The 21235-nt window shown below is 44.3% G+C and overlaps 1 protein-coding gene across 1 annotated transcript in view; it reads right to left on the bottom strand.

Moving 5' to 3' along the window:
• Positions 1–21235, bottom strand: part of Fam3b (FAM3 metabolism regulating signaling molecule B) — a 33393-nt gene that overhangs the window by 4969 nt on the left and 7189 nt on the right. The window contains exons 3-5 of the mRNA XM_028879916.2: positions 5930–6053; positions 2392–2450; positions 376–426 (exon numbers count right to left, since the gene is read on the bottom strand). Coding sequence (XP_028735749.1) covers positions 376–426; positions 2392–2450; positions 5930–6053 — 234 coding nt within the window. The remainder of the gene's footprint in view (positions 1–375; positions 427–2391; positions 2451–5929; positions 6054–21235) is intronic.

Raw genomic sequence — 21235 nt, 5'->3', positions numbered from 1 at the left:
AGGTTCTATGAGAAGCTATCTTGGAGAAGCCCTGTGGACACCGTCAACTTGTAGCAGGTGTTCAGGGTACATACATAAGTCCAAAGGTGGAAACAAGGCTAGCCACACAGAGTGGAAAGCCCTGAATAAATTAAACCCTGAAGCTGTAGTTAGCAAAACCTGCCACAAACCCCAACTTCTGCAAGCACCCATCAACCACCTCTGCCATTAGAGACAAGAGGTCAGTCCCCAAAGGTGATGCCCTAGAGCATGGCACAGAATTGCAACAGAACCTACATACAATAAACACCAGTCAAAAAAAACTCTCTGCCTCTATTTCCCCATGGAGTCAACATAGTCACCTTCATCTTAATCAGAAAAGATTTTTTTTCTTACCACCTTCATACATGTCAAAGTACTTTGTTGATATCACCTTTCCAGTCTCATCTGAAAGCAGAAGAAATGGCTTTAAGGGAAAGCTCATGGGACCTGGGTCTGCTGGTAGCCCTAGCACCAAGTGACTGGAAGAAATAGGACCGGAGTGGTCTCCAGCCTGGAGAGGGGCTGTGTGGTGGGATTATTCTTCCTAATCCTGGCCAGAGCGACTCCATCTTGTTGTCATCTGTGTGCCAACCTGCAGCAAAACAGGCTGTCCTTCCCATGGGCTACATGCCATCTTTCCACAAGGTCAGACAGTGTTTGCTGAAACCTGAACCCCTGATAAGAGCAAGGTCAGAGCACACAGAGGTGGAACCCCTGCCTCTTCAACGCTAGGTGGCGCTCTGAACTAGGTTTGCTTAACTCTGTGGCCTGGGAGCCTTTATATAAAAGAGAACCTTGGTAGGCAGAGGATTTGGAAGTGGCTGTGGCCAGGCTGTCTGTGAGTCATCCAGGTTCTAGTGAACAACCCTAATAAATTAATTTATGATCACCAGGCTAGACCTGTTGGACTCCTTGTCTGGCCCATCTGCTCCTTCCTTATTTGGGGGTGAACAGAAGTTCCATTTACTTCTCCCAGGGAACTCTTGTAGCAATAGGCTGGTCTCCAAGGAGCACCTCCATCAGGGAAGGAGATGCCTGGCCACTTCTCTAGGACTCTCTCATCTGTGTCAGTCACAGGATCTTAATGCTCCTCTTCTTCCTCTCTGAACCATCAGAAGATCCCAGACCTTTTCACTTCACACTAGGTGTCCTGGGGCGTTATCTGAGTAAGGGTAGTTTGTCCTGCCCCAGAGCCCTGTCATCACCGACCCTGTGGTCGGCTGGTTCGTGCATGACCTCTGTTCTCTAACCTGCTATGGTTATTACAAGAGACCTCTAAAAACACCCAGATCCCAGAGGAGGTTGATGCACCTGCACAGGTTCCCACAGCCCTGATAAAACCGGTCAGTGTTGTTACCTTTCCCCAGTCCCCAGGATCCAAGAGCAAAGGGATCCAGGGCCAGGGTCTGTGTGGATCTGAGCTTCACAATACATCCTCTCTACCTGCCCTCTCAATTATAAAGTCGCTTTTAGGTTCAGTTTTTGGTTATATTGTTGTTGTTGGACCACAAATGGTTTGTAGAGTAAGAGTTTTAAATAATTATATTATTTTAGAATTTATTACAGTGTAGAACTAGATATGAGCAAACATGTTGAAAAACTATGGTCTTGGCCTGGGGAGATGGCTCAGTAGATAAAATGCTTGCCTTGCAAGCATAAGGAACTGAGTTCAAACTCTAAGAACTCATGCAAAGCTGACACAGAACTGTGTGTCTGTAAACACAGTGCTTGTGTGGAGATGAGAGGTGGAGAATCATGGGCCAGCTAGTCTGGTGTGTAAAACAGAGACCCAAAGAGATCTCAAAAAAGGGTGAGGTAAGAACTTACATCTGAGGTTGTTCTCTGACCTCTACATACACTACGACACACGTGTGCCTATACTCATGTGGATATTCATGTGCACGCCTGCCCGTGCGCACGTACACACACACACACACACACACACACACACACACACCACACACACTGCGCTCAGACACACACATACACACACACACACACACACCACACACACTGTGCTCAGATACACACACACATACATGCACATACACAAACACACACACACACCACACACACTGCACTCAGACACACACACATACACATACACCACACACACACCACACACACTGCGCTCAGACACACACACACACACAGACACACCACATCACACACTGCGCTCAGACACACACACACACCACACACTGCGCTCAGACACACATACACACCACACACACACACACACACACACACCGCACACACACACACACACACACCACAAACAACACACACACACACATTTTAAAAGAAGAAGCATCAAGGTCTCTACGGCAACCCTGTCTCAGGTGGAATTTCTGAGAACTGTGCACTTACAGTTGACGACAGCGATGTTTATCCCTCTTCCCACGTTCCCCGTCTTCTCTCCTAACAGCCTAAAAAGTGGGTGACAGTCAGTCAAAGAGCTCCTATGTGAGCTGGGTGAGCAGCCCTCCCTCAACAGGTCTTCTGTGCTCAGGGCAGCGGCACCCCCCTTCAGAGTGCTCCCCCAAATTATTCCACCCTTGCTCTATACACCTACAGGATTCAGACTCAGTCCTGGGTGCCTGGAAGCTGCATTTCATCTTATAATCTGGACCAAAGGCCAGACACACGGCTCTTCACCAAGGCTTCCCTCACCAGCCGCTGAGAAGCCATGCCTGGTCTCACAGACTTGAGGGAGGGCGGCAGCTCCACTCCAGGCTGGGCTTCTTCAAGTCTCTGCTTCCTTCTCCCTCAGGACCCACAGGCTCTGTCTGCCTCCTAGTCATTCCTTTCACCCATCCACCAACCACAACCCAGCTTATCTCCTTGATAAGCATTTTGTATTGCATCATTTAAGTTTTGCTTTTCTTTTGAAGAGATTTTTATTTTAATAGGTGTATAGTTTGTGCACACAAGTGCAGTGCTTGAGGGGGTCAGAGATGGTACTGGATACCCTGGAGCTGGAGTTAAAGGCAATTGTGAGCTGCCAGACACGAGCACTGGGAACCCAAGTCAGATCCTCTAAAAGAACAGTAAGTGCTTTTAACCATTAAGCCATCCTTCCAACCCATTTTTGCCTGTCAATTGAAGAAAATGAAATGTTAGTATCATATAGAATTTTAATTCAATTTTGGTGCCTTAAATCCAGGAAGACTAAAGTATTTCCTAGGATGATAATTGTCATTGGAGGTCATAGGAATAATGTATGTGTATGTGTTTGAGGTGTGTGCATGTATGTGGTATGTCAGCATGTATACATATGTATACACATATTCCTAAGTGTTGTGTGTAATGTATGTACAAGTTGTATGTATGCATATTTCTGCATGTATGCATGCATGTATTGTGTCTATGTTTGCATATGTGCAGGTGTGCACATGTGTTGTTTATTTACAATATGTGCATATTCTGGACCTTTGCCAGGATTAGCATCAATGACTCAGTATAATCATAAAGAGAATCTGGAGCTTGTCTTTCATGTCAGAGCTATAATGTGGGCAACAGGCGCTTTAATATGCTGCCTCCGGCATGTTTAACTGAAGGCCTCCAGGAGCCACAAGGCCTAGTGCTTTCTCAGTGCTAGAGAACAGTCTATAAGTGCCCAAAAAGAGGCGAGGAAGGACTTCTGTTCTCAGTAGTAAAAAACTGGGTAACCATAACCCCCGCAGGAAGAAGGAGATGAGGAGGAACACACTTTAAAAAGATCTACTGGGAGGCAGTGGTGGTACATGCCTTTAATTCCAGCAGAGGCAGGTGGATCTCTGTGTGCTTGAGGCCAGCCTGGTCTACAAAGTGAGTTCAAGGACAGCCAGGGCTGTTACACAGAGAAACCTTGTCTTGAGAAGAACAAAAAACATACGTACAAACAAACAAACAAATAGATCTGCTGGGATAAGAGAGCCCTGAAATGTAGCCAAGAACTTCCCACGCCAACAGCTGACTGATGACAGATATTGCAGGGGTAAGTCTAACATTGAACGAGATCTTTGCTCTTGCAGGAACATTCACAGATCAATGGAAGGAAGCCTGGAGAAGACATCAGCACTTCTAACAGTCATGCAGGCCTTAGGGACAAAAATCTGAAGGCAAATTGAGGGCCACATCAAATCTCTCAGATCTTATTGAGTTAGAGTCACAAAGGGCTGGATGAAGAAGATAGAAACTAGAATTTGTGGCCTTAGCCCAGACTTCATTGAACTAGGTAACCCAGAAAATGGTGACATTTAAAAGGTATTCCAGAACCTGATCGTAGCTCCAGGTGATCATAACTCCAGATTCTAGGAACAGTATTTGAGAAAAGAAGACAGAAACTCCCACCTTGCTGTGCTTGGGCTGTGACCGAGGAATGCCCCTGCCAGTTCCTGTGTTGGGAGCTTGGTCCCAGCGAGGTGACACTCAGAAGCTGTAAGAGGCTGTGGAAACCCCTGGAGGGGAGCCAACTACTCTCAGAGGGACAATGTTCTTAAAGTATGTTAATTCCACAAAGAACAATTTACTGTGAAAGGGAAAACCTGGCTTGCTTCTGACCAGGCAACCTCTGTGTCTATTCTAGCTATTGTAAATACACTTGCCAAGAGGCAGGGCCATGCTCTTGGCCCTCCTGAGTTAGGAGACAGAGTTCTTTTCTACACAAGCCATCCAGCTTCTGGTATTCACTATATGATGGTAAATTGATTAGTGTGTACCTCTTGCTGCTATTTTTAAAGGAATTCTCAGAGGTACTGCCTGGCACACTGTCAGAAGAAGCTTTAACACACGAAGAAAGAAGTCAACAAAAGAGCCAAAGGAGCCAGTGGAACAGCACGGACAATAGGGGCACACTCACAGGCTCCAGCCAGCCAGCCAACTGAACTTCCAGATAACAGCACTCAACACATTGAGAAAGGATGGGAAAAACGGAAAATTTCAACCAGAAGTCAAAAAAAAAAAAAAAAAAAAAGGCAGGCTCACTTGGGAAAAAAGAAAGCAGCAGTCAATGGTTGGGTTTAAGGACAGATTCGACACAGTAGAAGAGATGAGTGGTGATGTGAAAAACAGGTCTATCTACAGTAAAGCACAGAGAGAGATGTGACAGATGGAAAGTGGACTGTGAGGTATCGGGAATAGAGTAATGAGGTTCAGTAGAAAGCAGCGAGCTGAGCAGCAGTGTTCATTGCTCTCTAAGTGACAGAATGTGACTTGTACAGGACCTGCCCCTACGACTTCCTACCATAATGCACTCAAACTGTGTGCCAGCATAAATCCTTTCTCATGTGAGTTGCTTTTGTTCAAGTATTTCATCATGGCAATGGGGAAATTTATCAGACACAAATGAGGATATTGGAATATGCTTACTTAAGAAGCCCCAAATATCTAAATAAGACAAAGCAGGACACACCAGGGTACAAATGCTGAGACCACAGATAAGTAAAAATATCTTAAAAGCAATCTGAAAAGCACTGAGCACATCAAGACCCAGGTTTGAGGTTCCACCCTGCACCCCACTAAAGAAACTGTCTCTCTAGAGATGTACAGGCTTCATCTGTGAAGATGAGCATCACCTGAGTACTGAGCAGAGCTGTGCTCAGAAGTCACCTCTCCAGAAGAGGTGACTTGTAGAACCCTGTGCTTCTACTAAGTATTTGTAGTTAAAGTTTTTTCACAAAGAAAAATCCAAGCCTGGGTGGCTTCACTGGTGGAACTACCATTAAAAGAGATCATGAAAATCCAACCAAGACCACAAACAGCCCTCAGAGACACCCATTACCCTTCCCTGGGGACACAGTGGGTGTTTTGATTCCCAGTTCTGATTTCCAGCCTTGTCAGGGGTTAGGAACATAAAAGTACGACCTCAGAGGGAAGAGAGGGGGCACAGCCAAGCAGACACTCATTTCTTACACACAGTACTTACAGCTCATCCTCAAAGCAGATCTTGGCATACTTGTCTCGGCCACCACCACTGAGCAGCCGGTAGGCATAGGTGTCAGGAGGACACGGTGCCCAATGGTCACATTTTTGCCTTTTGGGGGTTGGGGCTGTAAAGACAAAACCAAGACAATCATTGTCACTTCTCAGAGGCGACTGCTGTGTGGCCACCGGTACCAACAGCTCTATTCCAGGACCAACTCCCAGTGTGGTGGGGAAACTCTAGAAGCAAGTTGGCAGCTGTGTTTGGATCCTGAGAATGCTTCTCAAGATGCATGGTTGATGTAACTTGGTTTTGTCTGCTGGCAACAGCCACAGACAGTGGGCATGAGTAGCCATCTCAGAGGTTTTAGGATTGCTGCCCACAGCTGCTAACTCACAGCACAATGAACACTGGTGGATACAAGCTTTCAGGTCACAGCAGATCTGAACTACACTTCAGGCCATTTGACCCTAGAAGATGTACAATAGCAGGGCCATCCCACAGCAACAGAATACATGTTTCTCTCCAGCATACAGAGAACATTTCCATACTTGACCTTTGCCAAAATACCTAGAAGCAACTAGAACATTCTCCAATAAAGAGCTTGTGTTAGGGAATAAAAGGAGACTCAGCAAAATTAAGATTGAAAGAATATCCCTGGGCTTCAGAGTTAAGGGTACTGGCTGCTCTTGCAGAGAACTAGGGTTCACTTCCCAGCACTTATATCTGTAACTCCAGTTCCAGGGATCCAATGCTCTTTTCTGGCTCCACAGGCACCATATCCACACAGTGCATAGACATTTATACAGGCAAATACGCCCCCCTCCACAAAATTTGTTTTTTATTTATGTATTTATTAGTATTAGTATTGTTTAGGGGTTTTTGTTTTGTTTTGTTTTGGGATTTTGTTGTTGTTGTTTTCTCAAGACAGGGTTTCTCTATGTAGCCCTTGATGTCCTAGAACTCACTCTGTAGACCAGGCTGGCCTAGAACTCAGAGATCTGCCTGTCTCAGCCTCCTGAGTGATGGGATTAAAGGTGTGAGCCACCATTGCTCCACTTGTTTTGATTTTCATTTGTTTGTTTGTTTTTGATATGGGGTCTCACTATGTAGCTCTGGCTGTCCTGGAACTTACTATGGAGACCTGACTGGCTTCAAACTCACCGAGATCCACCTGTCTCTGCCTCTTGAGTGCTAGAATTAAAGCTGTGTGCCACCACACTGGCTAAAAAAATTTTTTTTAAATCTTTTAAATGCTTTCTTAAAACTTGATGGTGAAATGAGAAATGAGGATTTTCAGAAACTGTGGAAACACACAGAAGCTAAATAACAGGGTTCTGAGCAGTCAGTGAACCAAAGGAGAAAATCTAAAATATCTTAATAGGACATTGTGCCTCCTGTGTCCTCAGAACTTGGGAGGCTGAGGCAAGAGCACTGCTCTGAGTTCAAAGCCAGCCTGTGCTATGGATTGTGACTGCCTCAATCAATCAATTCCTGACACAATGGACACAAAGCAAATAGATACTAAAATGTATGGAATCCAGCAAAAGTAATTTTAAAAGCGATGTTTACAGCAATACTCACCCACATCAGAGAAGAGGAATGCTCTCTGGTAAACACCCTGATATTCACTAGGAACCATAACAAGGAGAAAAAAAAACAAGCCTGAGGCAGGAGAGGAATAGGATGGATTTGAGCAGAAATGTGTAAGATAGAGAAGACTAAGGAGTAACAGAAAAGATCAATGGAACAAAGACTCATTTTATGAAAAAAAATCAGCAAAACTGGCATATCTAAAGCTAGATTTAAAAGAGAGAGAAGATTCAAATAAGTTTGTGTATGAAAGAAGAGGAATTTTGAGAAAAAAAAAAAAGAAGAGGAATTTTGATGCCACAGGACAGAAGGACAGAGGACTGTTACTCAGGTGAACAATCCTCATAGCACAAACTAGGTAGCCCTAGAAACATTCCATACATTCTTACAACCTACCAAGACCAAATCATGAAAAAACACAGAACCAAACAGGTCAGTTACAAATAGAGGTTGAAACAGTGATAAAAAGTCCATCATCAAACAAAAGCCCAAGGCCAGGTGGCTCCACTCCTGACTTCTACCACATTTAAAGATGACACAATACATCAATCCTTCTCAAACTCTTCAAAAAAACACATCACAGGAGGACAGCATTATCCTGATACCAAAGCCAGACAAGGACACTGCCAGGAAATAAAATTACAAGCCAAGTTCTCCGATGACCATAGACACAAGAATCCTTCCCAAAATACTGAGAGACCAAATGCAGTAGCACACTCAAGGGTCACTCATCACAACAAAATGGGATCTTCCCTTGGTTTGCAAGGATGGTTCAACAAATGTAGATCAACATGAGACCACGAAGACTGAATGAATGGCAAACGGCTCGTTGGGGTATCAATAGATAAGGAGAGAGGGAAACAAGATAAATTTAACATTTTTTTATAATGAAACTCTCAATGGATTAAATGTAGAAGGGTTCAACATAGTGCTGTATTGGTGCTGAGAGTCAGAGTCGAGAGTTTTTCTCTGAAACTAGAAACAAGTTAAGGCACTCTGTCTTACCACATCTATGAATGTAGTGCTAGAAGTTCCTGCCAAAGCAGTTACAAAAGAAAGAGAAGTGAGAGGCATCAAAATAAGGCAGGAAGTTATATAGCCTGTTTGCTATGGGCATCATCCAATAGAGAGAGCACCTGACTCCATGAAACATTTAAAATTGAAAATTCAATAAAGCTTCAGGATACACACACACACACACACACACACACACACACACACACACACACACACACAAAGAGTACTAATGTTTTTGTACACTAACAATAAACTATCCAAAAGAAACTGAGGAAACAATCTAATTTATAATTGTTATGAAACAGTAAAATACTTGGGAATAAATTCAACCAAGGAAGTAGATGCCCTGTATGTTGTAAACTATAAAACAGGAACAACAGAAGACAATTGCAAGTAGCATCGGCTGTTTGTAAATTAAAATAATTAATATTCTGAAAATATTCATACTTCCCAGAGTGATCCACAGATTTAAAATCCAATGTCATTCTTCACAGGAATAGAGTATGTATGGAAGGCTGACAAGATGGCTCAGTGGGGATGGGCTCAGTCCCTGGAAACACATGGTAGAAGGTAAGAACTGATTCCCTTAAGTTTTCCTCTGCCCTCCACACAAGGGCTGGTGTGGCACACAGACACATACACACACAGTCAATCAGTAAAATGAAGAAAAACAGAAGTTTTTTTTTTTTATATCTTTTATATCTTTAGTAGCCAAAGCAATCTAGAAGTAGTACTCTACCTGATTTTAAACTGTATTACAAAGTTTAGTCATCAAAACAGCTTGGTACTGTCATTAAGAAACATACCAAGGGAACAGAAGAGAGAGCATAAAAACAAACCCCACATTCAGTTTTTCATTTTTTGGCAGAGATGTATTGACACAAACAGGGCAAAGAGACAATGTTGGCTGGACTTACATCAACTTGACACAGAAACTAAAGTTACCTGAAAGGAGAGAACCTCAATTAAGAAGATGCCTCCATAAGATTTGGCTGCAGGGCATTTTCTTAATTAGTTATCAATGTGGGAGGCCCAGTCCATTGTGAGTGTGGTCATCCCTGGGCTGGTGGTCCTGGGTTCTAAAAGAAAGCAGGCTGAGGAAGCCAGGGGGAATAAACTAGTGAGCAGCTCCCCTCCAAGGCTTCTGCATCAGCTCCTGCCTCCAGGTTCCTGCCCTGCATGAGTTCTGTCCTGACTTCCTTTGATGATGAATAGCAATATGAAAATGTAAGCCGAAAATCCTTTCCTCCCCAATTTGCTTTTTGGTCATGGTGTTTCGTTGCAATAGAAACCCTAAGACAGACACCATTTAATAAATGGTGTTACAAACTTGACCTTCTCATACAGATGGATAAATCCAAGTCACCTCACATTGTACACAACAGCAGGACTCAAAATGGATAAAAGACTTGAGTGTAAGAACAGAAACTGGGGTTTGGGGATTTAGCTCAGTGGTAGAGAGCTTGCCTAGCAAGTGCAAGGCCCTGGGTTTGGTCCTCAGCTCCAGAAAAAAAAAAAAAAAAAAAAAAAAAAAAAAAAAAGAACAGAAACTGTGCCAGGTGGTAGTGGTGCATGCCTTTAATCCCAGCACTCAGGAGGCAGGAGCAGGTGGATCTCTGTTAATTTGAGGCAGCCTGGTCTACAAATAGAGTTCCAGCACAGGCCAAAGCTACACAGAGAAACTCTGTTTCGAAACAACAACCACCCCATCCCCCATCCTCCATCCTCCATCCCCCCAAAAGAACAGAAATTGTAAAACATGGGGAAAACCTTAGTCATGTTGGCTAGGCAATGATTTTTCTGAAATGACCACAGAAGTCCCGGCAACAGAAGAGAAAGTAGACTGCTGGAATTACATCAAACAGAGCAAAGAAGCAAGGCAGTGGTGAGGCACGCCTTTAATCCCAGCACTCAGGAGGCAGAGGCAGGCGGATCTCGGTGAGTTCCAGGACAGCCAGAGATACACAGAGAAACCCTGTCACAGAAAAAAAAAAAAAAAAAAAAAAGAGCAAAGAAAGAGACAACCACCAATAGAACAGGAAATAGTTCTGGGCCAGTCATCAGATACAGACTAAGTACAAAGTACATAAGGAACCCCAGCAGTTCAATGACAAGTTTTAAACCTGATTATAAAATGGGCAAAGGGGTGTCTCAGATGAGACCCAAATCCCATACTGCATATTTCTGGGTGTTTTGTTTCTAAAGGTGATGATTTCAGTGTGTTAATGAGAACCTGCACTCCTGTGTTCATGGCAGTTTACTTACAGCATGAACTATGATATGTGTATATAATAAATTACTATTCAGCCTTAAAAAGACACTCTTGTGACTTTGAGAAAACTGCATGACATCCTGCCAAACGAAATAAGCCAAACACAGAAAGACAAATGCCACAAAACCTCACTCACATGTGGAATGTCAAGAAGTTAAACTCAAAGACACAGAGCAGAATAATGGACATCAGAGACTGGGCAGGTTAAAGAGTGTGGGAGGGAAACTGGAATGGCTTTGTTAAGAATGCATGTGAGTTAGATGAGATCTGAGCTTGTTTGATCAAGAAATTTGCCATGAAATGTGGCTAACAACACATTGCATTATATACTTGAAAACTGCTACAGAAGCCACCTTCAAGTATCCTTAATACACAAAACAACTTCTAGCCAAAAACCTTGCTGCTGAGCTGCAGTCAGACCCCCCACTGTGTCTGCACAGACCAGAATGTCACACTGCACCCACATGTACATACAGACTTGACTCAGATTTTAAAGTTAATCGGTCTATTGAAAGCAGACATTCAGGCCAGCGAGAGGACTCAGCAGGAAAAGGCACTTGGTGCCAAGCTTGAGGACTCGAGGTTGACTCCCCAGAACCTGCTGGAAAGAGAGAACCCACTCTCATTGTCTTCTGACCTCCACACCTGTACTGCAGCACATACACATGTGTGCATGTGGGTAACACTTCTTTTAAAAAGATGAAAATGATGGTGTGAACAGCTTTATCCCTGGAAGAAGCTGCTGGAAGAGGTCAAGGCTCAGAGAGCTGCCAGGATATCCAGCACATTGTTGTGTCCCTGATGGACATGACCCTAGACATGGCTTATTGGGGACCACAGTCCTCTGTCCCCAGAAGGGAAAAATGGGAGAGATGGCTTCCTCTCCTCAGGCCGGTCTGAGCTCCTCTTTGCCTGCCCTATGTCTCCTTGGCCCAGACCAGCCCTACACCAGCATCCCCTGTGATGTCTTTTCATTGTATCTTGTTAACTCTAGCTTACAATTTCCTTATTAAAAACTTCTCCAGGGAAGCAGAGATCTTGTGTTTGTGTCCAGTCACTGCAGCTGTTCTGTCAACATCTGTTGAAAGCATGAGCATCTGTTAGGCTGATCTGTGTGTACATGAGCATGTGAGTTCAGAGACAAGAGAGTCTGCCTACCCTGGGAAGGCACCAGGGGTGGAGGAGGGGTACAGATTAGCAGTATAGCACACAGGACAAGCTGGGCACCCATCCACTGTAAAGAGAATGAAGGGAATGACAGGAGACCCTGGGAGCAAGGACAGCCCTCAGTGTCTGCTAATTCCCTCCCTACAGATTCTGATTATTTAGACAACAACAACAACAACAACAACAAATCCCTTAAATTTTCATTCTTGAGGAGGAATCTTTACTATTCTACCTTTATAACCATTTCCTTCTGGACTTTTCCATGCACTCAAAAGGCATCTGCAATATTGGACTATAAATGAAACATATTTAAACATCATGCTGTGTTAGTCTTGATTTTCAAGTACAACACTTAATGTGGTTCTTGTCAAGCTCTAGACAGCCAACTTTAAATCAACTACTAGACTCTTAATACAAAAAAGTGTCATATCTACATTGCCTTTCCCATATTTCTAGTTAATTTTAACACTCCACATCGCGTTTAACAATTTAAGAAGATCGTGTGTGTGTGTGTGTGTGTGTGTGTGTGTGTGTGTGTGTGTTGCACATCTGTGAGTGTGCCAGTAAAAACGCACACATGCAAAGCAGAGGCCAGTCGGGGAGGGTGCCAGGGTGCTGTTTGCTTTATTCCTTTAAGGCAGGGGTCCCATACAGGACCAGAAGCTGGCTGCTTTGGCAGAACGAGGTGGCCAGTTTCTGGGTCCACCCGTCTCTGCAATGCTGGGGCCACAGACACGCCCAGCTGTGCTCAGTGTTTAATGTGGGTGCTGGAGATTTGAACTCAGGTCCTCACGTTTGCATAGCAAGCACCTTTACCTCTGAGCCATGTTCCCAGTCCCTAGTTAACAACCTTTAAAACTTAATAATGATACTCATTCCTTGGATATTCACCTGAAAATGCACTGAACAGAATATCTTCCTTCTCCCCTTCTCCTTCCTTCCTTATTTATTTATTTGTTTGTTTGTTTATGTTTTTTTCCAGACAGGGTTTCTCTATGTAACAGCTCTGGTTGTCCTGGAACTCGCTTTGTAAACCAGGCTGGCCTCAAACTCACAGAGATCTACCTGCCTCTGCCTCCTGAGTGCTGGGATTAAAGACGTGTGCCACCACCACCCGGCTAATATCTTTAAATGCAATAAACACACTGTTTAAAAGTGGGTGCTTCCTGGTTTCCAATTTTGCAACATACATCTATAAACTCAGTTTAGAGAGATGATTCCTCAGATGGGAACATGTTCTCCCTTTAGCACAGTGATGGTTCTCTTATCCAGCAGGTGTGACCGCTTCCCTGTGGACAATGCTGTGCCTTGCACACCTGGCTCGTGATCACGAGACAAACACCTCCCGTTCTTCTTGCCCTCCTGACAGCCTTGCATCCAGAGTACTAGTTACAGAGTCTCCTCCACTGGCTGTGAAGTGGGCATGAGCCCATGCATGAACATTATGTATGCCCACAAATATTCTGACATTACCCTGCAAGGGGAACTCTGACCTTAATGGTTGTTCAAAGAGAAGCCCTGTGGACATCATATACTTGTCAGGTCCCAATGGACAGACACTTCAGATAATAACAGCATGGCCAATTGGTACAGGAGGCAGCAAAGGAAAAACCATAAAAGATAGTTTAAGATGGTTATGAATCCAGCTGCAAAATATAAGTAAGCAAATTAAATCTGATAGCCCAGTAGAGACCTCCCAGAAGTGAGGAAGGCAGCAGCAGCCTGATTTTTCCAGGAGCTTGGCTCTGTAAGCCCCAAAACATTCAGAAAGCAGTGAGAAGTTAAATTAGACAGTAAACCTCAGAGTAACAGGGAAGGAGCAAGAAGGCAAAAGAGCATTTCTTTCCCCTAAATGTAGGAAAATCTTTATAATATAATCAGTATGTTTTGCAGTTTATGCCTGCAGTGCTGTGTCAGCAAACACATTAAAAAACAGTTTTCACCTACATAGAGACATAAGAGTCAAGGTCTCTCTGTGTAGCCCTGGTTGGTCTGGAACTTGCTATGTAGACCAGGCTGAACTTGAATTCATGAAGATCTACCTGCCTCTGCCCCTCTGCCCCTCTACCTCTACTGGGATTAAAGGCATGAACCACAATACCTTTAAAATATATCTTTAGAATACATTTTGTGGGGGTTGGGATTTAGCTCAGTGGTAGAGCTCTTGCCTAGCAAGCACAAGGCCCTGGTTCAATCCTCAGCTCCAAAAAAAATAAAAAATAAAAAAAAGAATATATTTTGTGTTGTAAACATAGCAGCAAACCCCTATCAAGTCAATTTACTTTAGATTTATTAAAAATTTTTAAACAAATTGTGAGACTGAAAGGCCAGCTGGATGAGTTTCCCTCCCCACCCCTATTTCACAAGCCCACCTCCTTTAGTCTTCTGGGGGCTCTGGCTCCATAGCACTAAGAGCCCAAGTAATGGTCCCAAGAAATATGTGGGCTGTATCTGATCATGTGACAGTTTCCCAGGCAGAGTGACAGGTTCTGAGCTGGCAAGAGACATCTCCTTTCCCGCTAGGATGGGAAGGGACCCAGATGCTCACTGCCAAAGGCATACATACCTGTCAGGACAGCCATGGCTGGGCTCTGGGCTGTTCCTCCTCTACCTGTCTGTCAAAGTGGTTGGGGCTCTGGGACAGGATGAAATGACCAGTCAAACAAGGAAACAAGAGCCTGCTTGCTCAAAATACCAGCCACAGACTCACCAGATATCCCTGCCAAGGGCCATGGCACCAGATGAATAATTCTCTGATAGGAGAACCTCATTAAGCATGGCTGTGAGGCCACAGATGCTGGAATATCAGTTGCTTCTGTCTGTAATTTTCTCATGTGCTATTGCAAATTTCTCCCCAAACTGCTATGGGAATTTCCCCACAGCCTGTATTGGCAGTGTGCTTTCCTCATGGATACATATTCCATCTATTGGGCATATTTACAACTGTGGGTTTTCAGGAAGACGATTTCTCCCAATGCTGTGTAATTTTGATGAATAAAAATGCTTCATCATTAGGTCTTTTGTCCCACGAAAACTGTGAGAGACAGTACCTGTTTTACAACATAGCTCAGGCTGACAGGAAAATAACAGCATTTTCAGACAGCTTTTACTCCATTAGCTTATTTAAAGACTCAAAGTAATCTCAGATTAGACCAGGTGCTTTAAAAGGCACCTTGCTAATGGGTTTTAAGATAAACTCTCCCAGGGAATGCAGTCCTGTTCACAAGGACAGATAGCCAGACGCAGTACCAGTTCACAAGGACAAAATTGCCAATTGTCTGATTTGTTGAACCAAGGTTAGGCAGGCACATAGCAACCTTATTGTGGTGCCCCTCTTGCTAAGTCTGGCTGTTATCTAGTACAGCAATTAACTCTGCACAAACTCCAACCTCAGTTTCACAATATGAGACTCAAAGTTCAGTCAACTAACTGTTCTTTACGATAGGTCCTGAAATCTCAAGAATGACAGGATACGGATCAAAGGTCTGGCCAGGGATATAGATATATTATACACACACTGCAGAGTTTGGAAGCATGTACTAAGCCTATGTATGCCTTCTATGGAGATTTAAAATACCAACTTGGGGTGAAGATTCTATGATTTCTTGCTTTTAGATTCATTAATCACTACAAGTATATTTTTACTGTTTTATAAACACAGCTTTTTCTGAGTAAAGCATATGCTTTAACAATTTCATACATGCACATAATATATTCTCTTTCTACATTCTTTGAGTGCAGTTTAATATTTAAAATTTCCCTGATGGCAGATGGATCACCATCTGCAGGAAACAAGTCCCATGCCTGGCGTGAGAAACTGGAGCAGGAAGTCATGCATGGTTAGAGGCTATTCTTTTGTCTGGCTTCACACACCATCCCCACCCCCACCCCTACCCCCCCACCACACCTGGCTTGCATCACATAATGGTGCTGCTTTATATGGACATGTGCAGGTGAACTTCCTGGAGGGCAGGCCTTTGGTTTTCTTTAGAGTCCCTATGAGCATTCAGCAGCAGTAACCAAAGTAACATAGAGGTGAGTATTTGTTTTCTTGAAGGGCCTGGGAATGAGTGGGAAACCAGGATGGGTTTTTTGTTGTTGTTGTTGTTGTTGTTGTTATTTTGTTTTTCTTTAGTAGTATGCTCACCATAAGTATAGTCTTCCACTCATTTCCTAGGAGCACAGAACCACACTGCATGGATGGAAAAAGGTGCCTGCTTCTCAGACCAGGATCCACAGCTCCCTCCCACCTGGCACTGTCCAAAGGGTCACCAAGGACCTCACCTAGCCTTAGTGCTTCCTAGGAATCCTCTTCCTTCCCAAGACAGCGGAAGTCCAAAGGGACAAGCAGAGGCTGAGGTCCCTGGCCCACAGGAATGCTGCTCACACCAAGACCAAGCGGCTCTTACCAGATCCAGAGGCAGAGAGTTGGCATGGGGGAGGGCTCCAGCCTGCCTCGCAGAAAGCAATGCCATCTCCAGGACTCCAAACAAGCCCATGAAAAAAATTTCTTTTCAACTCACAAGCCCTCTCTGAGGCCAAGTCAATCACAATAAATACAGGTCCTTGGACTCAACCCTAGACCCATGGACTTTTTAATTTCCTGGTGTGGAGTCCAAGAATGTGTCTTTCAGGAAAATCTCCGGATCTGGGTACTCTGATTTTCCTCACCCTGGGAATGAGGGTGATGATCCTGAGGGTTTAGGAGGCATGCTTGAAAAAGTCACTGGGTGAGGAGATTCTTCATTCTTTCATTGGGGCTACCTGACAGCAGCTTCTCGGCCACAGCCATCACTTCACTGCTTCCCATGAGACTGTGCAGTCAGAATTGGCCACCAAAAGTGTTCTGTTACATGTCAGCCAGTGGTTACGTGTGGACTGTGCCTCTGAACACAATGGAAGTCAGAGAACAATGTCCAGACCTCTGTACACTCAGAGGTTGGGAGAAACAAGGAGAATGGAGTTGGGTGGCCATCCATAGGCAATGTCACTGTGGCTTTTGTTTAGCTTTTGTCTAAGGTCAGAACATGCTGAGGGAGAGACGGGTGAGGAGCCAGGAGTCCCAGACAGGACAGCGCAGACACGCTACTCTGGTGAGGAAAGAAGGAAAGAAGCCTGGAAAGTGGGGCTCTCTAGTGTCTCTGAGGTCCTCCAGGACTCAGCATCGGTGCTGGGGCCCAGACAAAGGAGACAGGAAGTGCAGGAAGACCACTAACTATGGAGCCGCCTCTCTCTGCATCTGCTACCCCACTTGTAAGGCCTAGATACAGACACTCCCACCCGGAATACCTATTACATGTATATCTGTAAATGCAAACAGAATAAGGAGTTTGTGCTTCCTTGTTTTCAAATTCACACAGCACTAAAGTACCTTTTTATTAATCTAATAAAAAATGAAATGTTTTCACATGAGTTTCTTAACACTCAAACCTCCTGTCTTACTTTTCTATTGTTGTGAAGAGACCAAGGCAGAAAAGGAAGCCATTTAATTGTGGGCTCACTTACAGTTTCAGAGGTTTAGTCCATTATCATCATCATGCAGGCAGGTGCTGGAGCAGTAGCTGAGAACTGCATCCGGAGTCATAGATAGAAAGAGAGAGGGGGAAGAGGAGAGAGAGGCACTGGACCTGGCATGGACTTTTGAAACCTCCAAGTCCACCCACACCCACCCAAGGCCACACCTTCTAATCCTTCTAATCCTTTTACACAGTTCCACTCCCTGATGACTAAACATTCCAATATAAGAGCCTATCAGGGCTGTTCTTATTCAAACCACCACACCTTCCTTGGTTATGTTCTCACAGGACTCAGGTTTTAAAGCTTTGATTTGTCATAGCCCATGGTTAGGGGCTGAGAAATTAAAAAAAAAAAAAAAGCCATGGCTAGGGGCTCCTGGAAAGTAGTGTACTGGGACTATCACATAGCAACTCTCTCAAAAGTATACAATCCATTTTAGGAGAAAAGAGAACAGAACTTAGAAGCTATTTTTGCTAAAAAGTATTGACTCTTCTTGGGTCCACAAGGTACAAAGAAACAAAGAAATAAACCATTAGAAACAGAGTAAGATTCTGGCACCTCTGCCTTCATTCTGCATCAGACCCCTTCACTCGGGTCACCTGTTTACTTTTGCATATGGATACACTGGTCCTTCATGGAGTGTTTAACCTTTACATTAGTCCCTCAAGAAGTGTTCCCCCTTCCAGGCTAAAGGCACAGAGATTAGTCACTGCCACTAAAGAAAGAAACTGAAAAAGATACTAGAAGGTCGAAAGACATCCCATGCTCCTGGGCTGGAAAAATTAATTGTGTGGAAATGGCCATTTACTAAAAGCAGTCTACAGATTCAGTGAACTCTCATTCAAAACTCCACAGACACTCTTCCTTTTCACAGATGTAGAATAAAATCTGATAATTTGAATGGCAACACACAAAAAATAAAATAATAAAATAGGATAGTGACAAAATAAAACAGGATAGTGAAGACAATCTGAACAGAAAGAATACAGCGTGAGATAACACCACACAGGACTTCAAGCTATACCACAGAACCATGGCCTTAAAAACAGCATGGTCGGGCCTCGAGAGGGTGGCACACACCTTTAATCCCAGCATTTAGGAGGCAGAGGTAGGTGAATCTTTGTGAGTTTGAGGCCAGCCTGGTCTACAGAGCTTGTTCCAGGACAGGCTTCAAACCTACACAGAGAAACCCTGTCTCAAGAACAAACAAACATCAGCATGGTCATAGCACAGAATCAGAAGAATAGAACTGAGGACCCAGATATTAGTTCATACTTATACAGCCACCTGATTTCCTACAAAGATGCCAAAAACACACATTCAACAAATGCTGCTGGAAAACCTGCATTTAACATGCAGAAAAATGAAACTGGACCCTCACTTTTCACCCTGCTTGAAACTCAACTCCAAATAATCAAGGACCCCAACATCAGATCTGATGCTGTGAAACTGCCACACTGAATAACATCTCTTTGCCTTTCATTATCACTTTTATTGTCTCCTTAACTGGCGTGTTGGGGCGAGGCAGCCAAGCCTATCTCTTGTGGCTGCCAGAACCTAAGCTCCTACTTCTAATAGCCTAGAGTCAGAAGAACATCTTATACAATTTACTGTCACCATGGCGGCTTCCAGACTGCCAGAGCCCTGCAGTCACTGGCTACAGTCAGTCTGTGCAATGTTCATTTGCCTCCCACCTCTGCCCTGCAGCACTCCTCTCCCACCTCTGCCCTGCAGCACTCTCTTCCTCTCACTCAGTGACCTTTGCATTATAACCAGCCCAAGGGTGCAAACGGCAGAATGCTTACTGCTTCTCAATGCACTCTGTCCTGGACTAGCCAGAAGCCCTCCTGTACCTAAAGCAGGTGTGTGTAGAAATGCTCCTGGCCATTCTTTTACATGACAAGCAGCTGCAGTGCATCTTACAGAGGTCTGGTGCTGGCCTCAACTTAGAAGGGTAACCCAAAAGCTCAGTAATCAAATTAGCAACCATTTAAAACAATTCTTTCAAATTAAAAGCAAAACAAATTGTAATGAATAGTTCTAAATTTTGAAAACAGGGCTAAATGAAGACAGGCAGAGCCCCTAGACTGAGCAGGAGTACCCAGTTTTCAGACGACCTCCTCATGGTAACTGCAAGCTGAGGCTGGGGCTCCACAGAAATCTCAGCAAAGCACACCTCTAGGGCCTCTCTGGTTAGATTTGTAAAGCAAGTTGGTCCCAGTCTATCTGGAAAGCTATCAGAAGCAGGAAGAACCAACATTTAAAGACACCCCCAGTGCCCTCAGAAAGCTTTGCTCATGGTGGATATGCACTCTCTGTGTCCTGTGGATCCCAGCAGGTCTTCTCTAGGCTTGGTGTCTTGCATGGCTGCTCTGCCCACCTATGGGTCCCCCTCACATTCATCCATCCAGTTCTGGTCTGAAGTACCTCTCAGCTCTCCTGACTGTCTAGTACATGGTCAAATAGTCTTAAGCTGGGCCTAAGTGGAGGCTGGTCAACAAACATCAAGTTCATCTGTCATCAAGTACAAGAGGCCTTCACCAGTTCCTTCCAGGGATGGTATTTATTTCCAGCCAGAGCACAGAACTGGTGTTTTTGTGGCCTTCTCTTCACTGCTTTGTTTCTGTAGTATTCAGTATTGGTCCCACTAGGTGAGGTCATTCTTGTTGGTCACCCCTGTACATGGAGGCTCTAAATCACTTGCTTGAGTGATGGGTGAGAACTTATAGAATCCATGCAGATCCCAGGGCCTCAACTCCATTCTTGACCCCTTTCCTGCCTGTACAAGAGGAAAATTAAGGGGCCCTAGGAGTGGCTCCAAGGGCTTCGGTGCGTGCACGTAGGGTGGGTGAGGCCATTTCCTGACATCTGCCCACCAGGAATGTAGGACCACTAACACTGGATACCTAGCTGCACGGCCTGGCAGCAAAAGCTATGGTTACCCTACACCAGCTTCGCCTATGCTAATACCAGCATGATTTATCTCCCAAAATCTGTACCCAGAGACCCCCCACCCCCATGTAGTCAGGCTTCTCTCCCTAGGGGAGGCTCCACACCAGGAACAAACCAGCACACAGCCATTGTGACTACGGCCATAACATTTGGGTTTCTACTGTCTTCACTACACCCCAGAGGATGGCAGAAGCTGCAACCATTCTACTAAGGAGCCTCTGGTCAAGGCTGGCTTACCAGCCCACATCTGCAGGGTGGGCTTGAAAGCATGAGTAAAAGCGGGAGGAAATAAAGGAGACAACAAGCTTCTGAGGTTCCTCTATGCCCTCTGCTGACAGGAAGTGCTCCCTCCACGGGTGTGACTCCTCCACACCATGTACATGGGAAATAGGTGACACACAGGAAAAGGCCATACAAAGATTGTACTGAAAACCAAAACACCCAATCAGAGCCAAGTCAAACGAAGGTCCTTCTACCTTTTTTTTTTTTTAAGTTTAAAAAAATGTAATTAATCTTCCCTCTAAGGCCTGATTCTGCTTAGCTTCTGCAACCAGTCAAGACCAGGTATATTCGGAGAGGTATAGCCCTAGATAAAAATGGATTAATTGAAAAGAAACAGCACCTACAATTTTTTAAGCATTATCTAGTTTTGTGTGAATTAATTTTTAGACTTTATTTCTATGTTAAAAATACACTGGCTTCCAGATGTAACAGCACACATCTGTAATTCTATCACTTGAGAAAGGGGCAGGAAGATCTCCAGTTCAAGATCTTTGCAAGCCTGGGCATCT

The sequence above is a fragment of the Peromyscus leucopus genome, chromosome 12 (assembly GCF_004664715.2).
Source record: "Peromyscus leucopus breed LL Stock chromosome 12, UCI_PerLeu_2.1, whole genome shotgun sequence".
In the NCBI taxonomy this organism is placed as follows: Eukaryota; Metazoa; Chordata; class Mammalia; order Rodentia; family Cricetidae; genus Peromyscus; species Peromyscus leucopus.
This window is presented reverse-complemented; position numbering and strand designations above follow the sequence as displayed.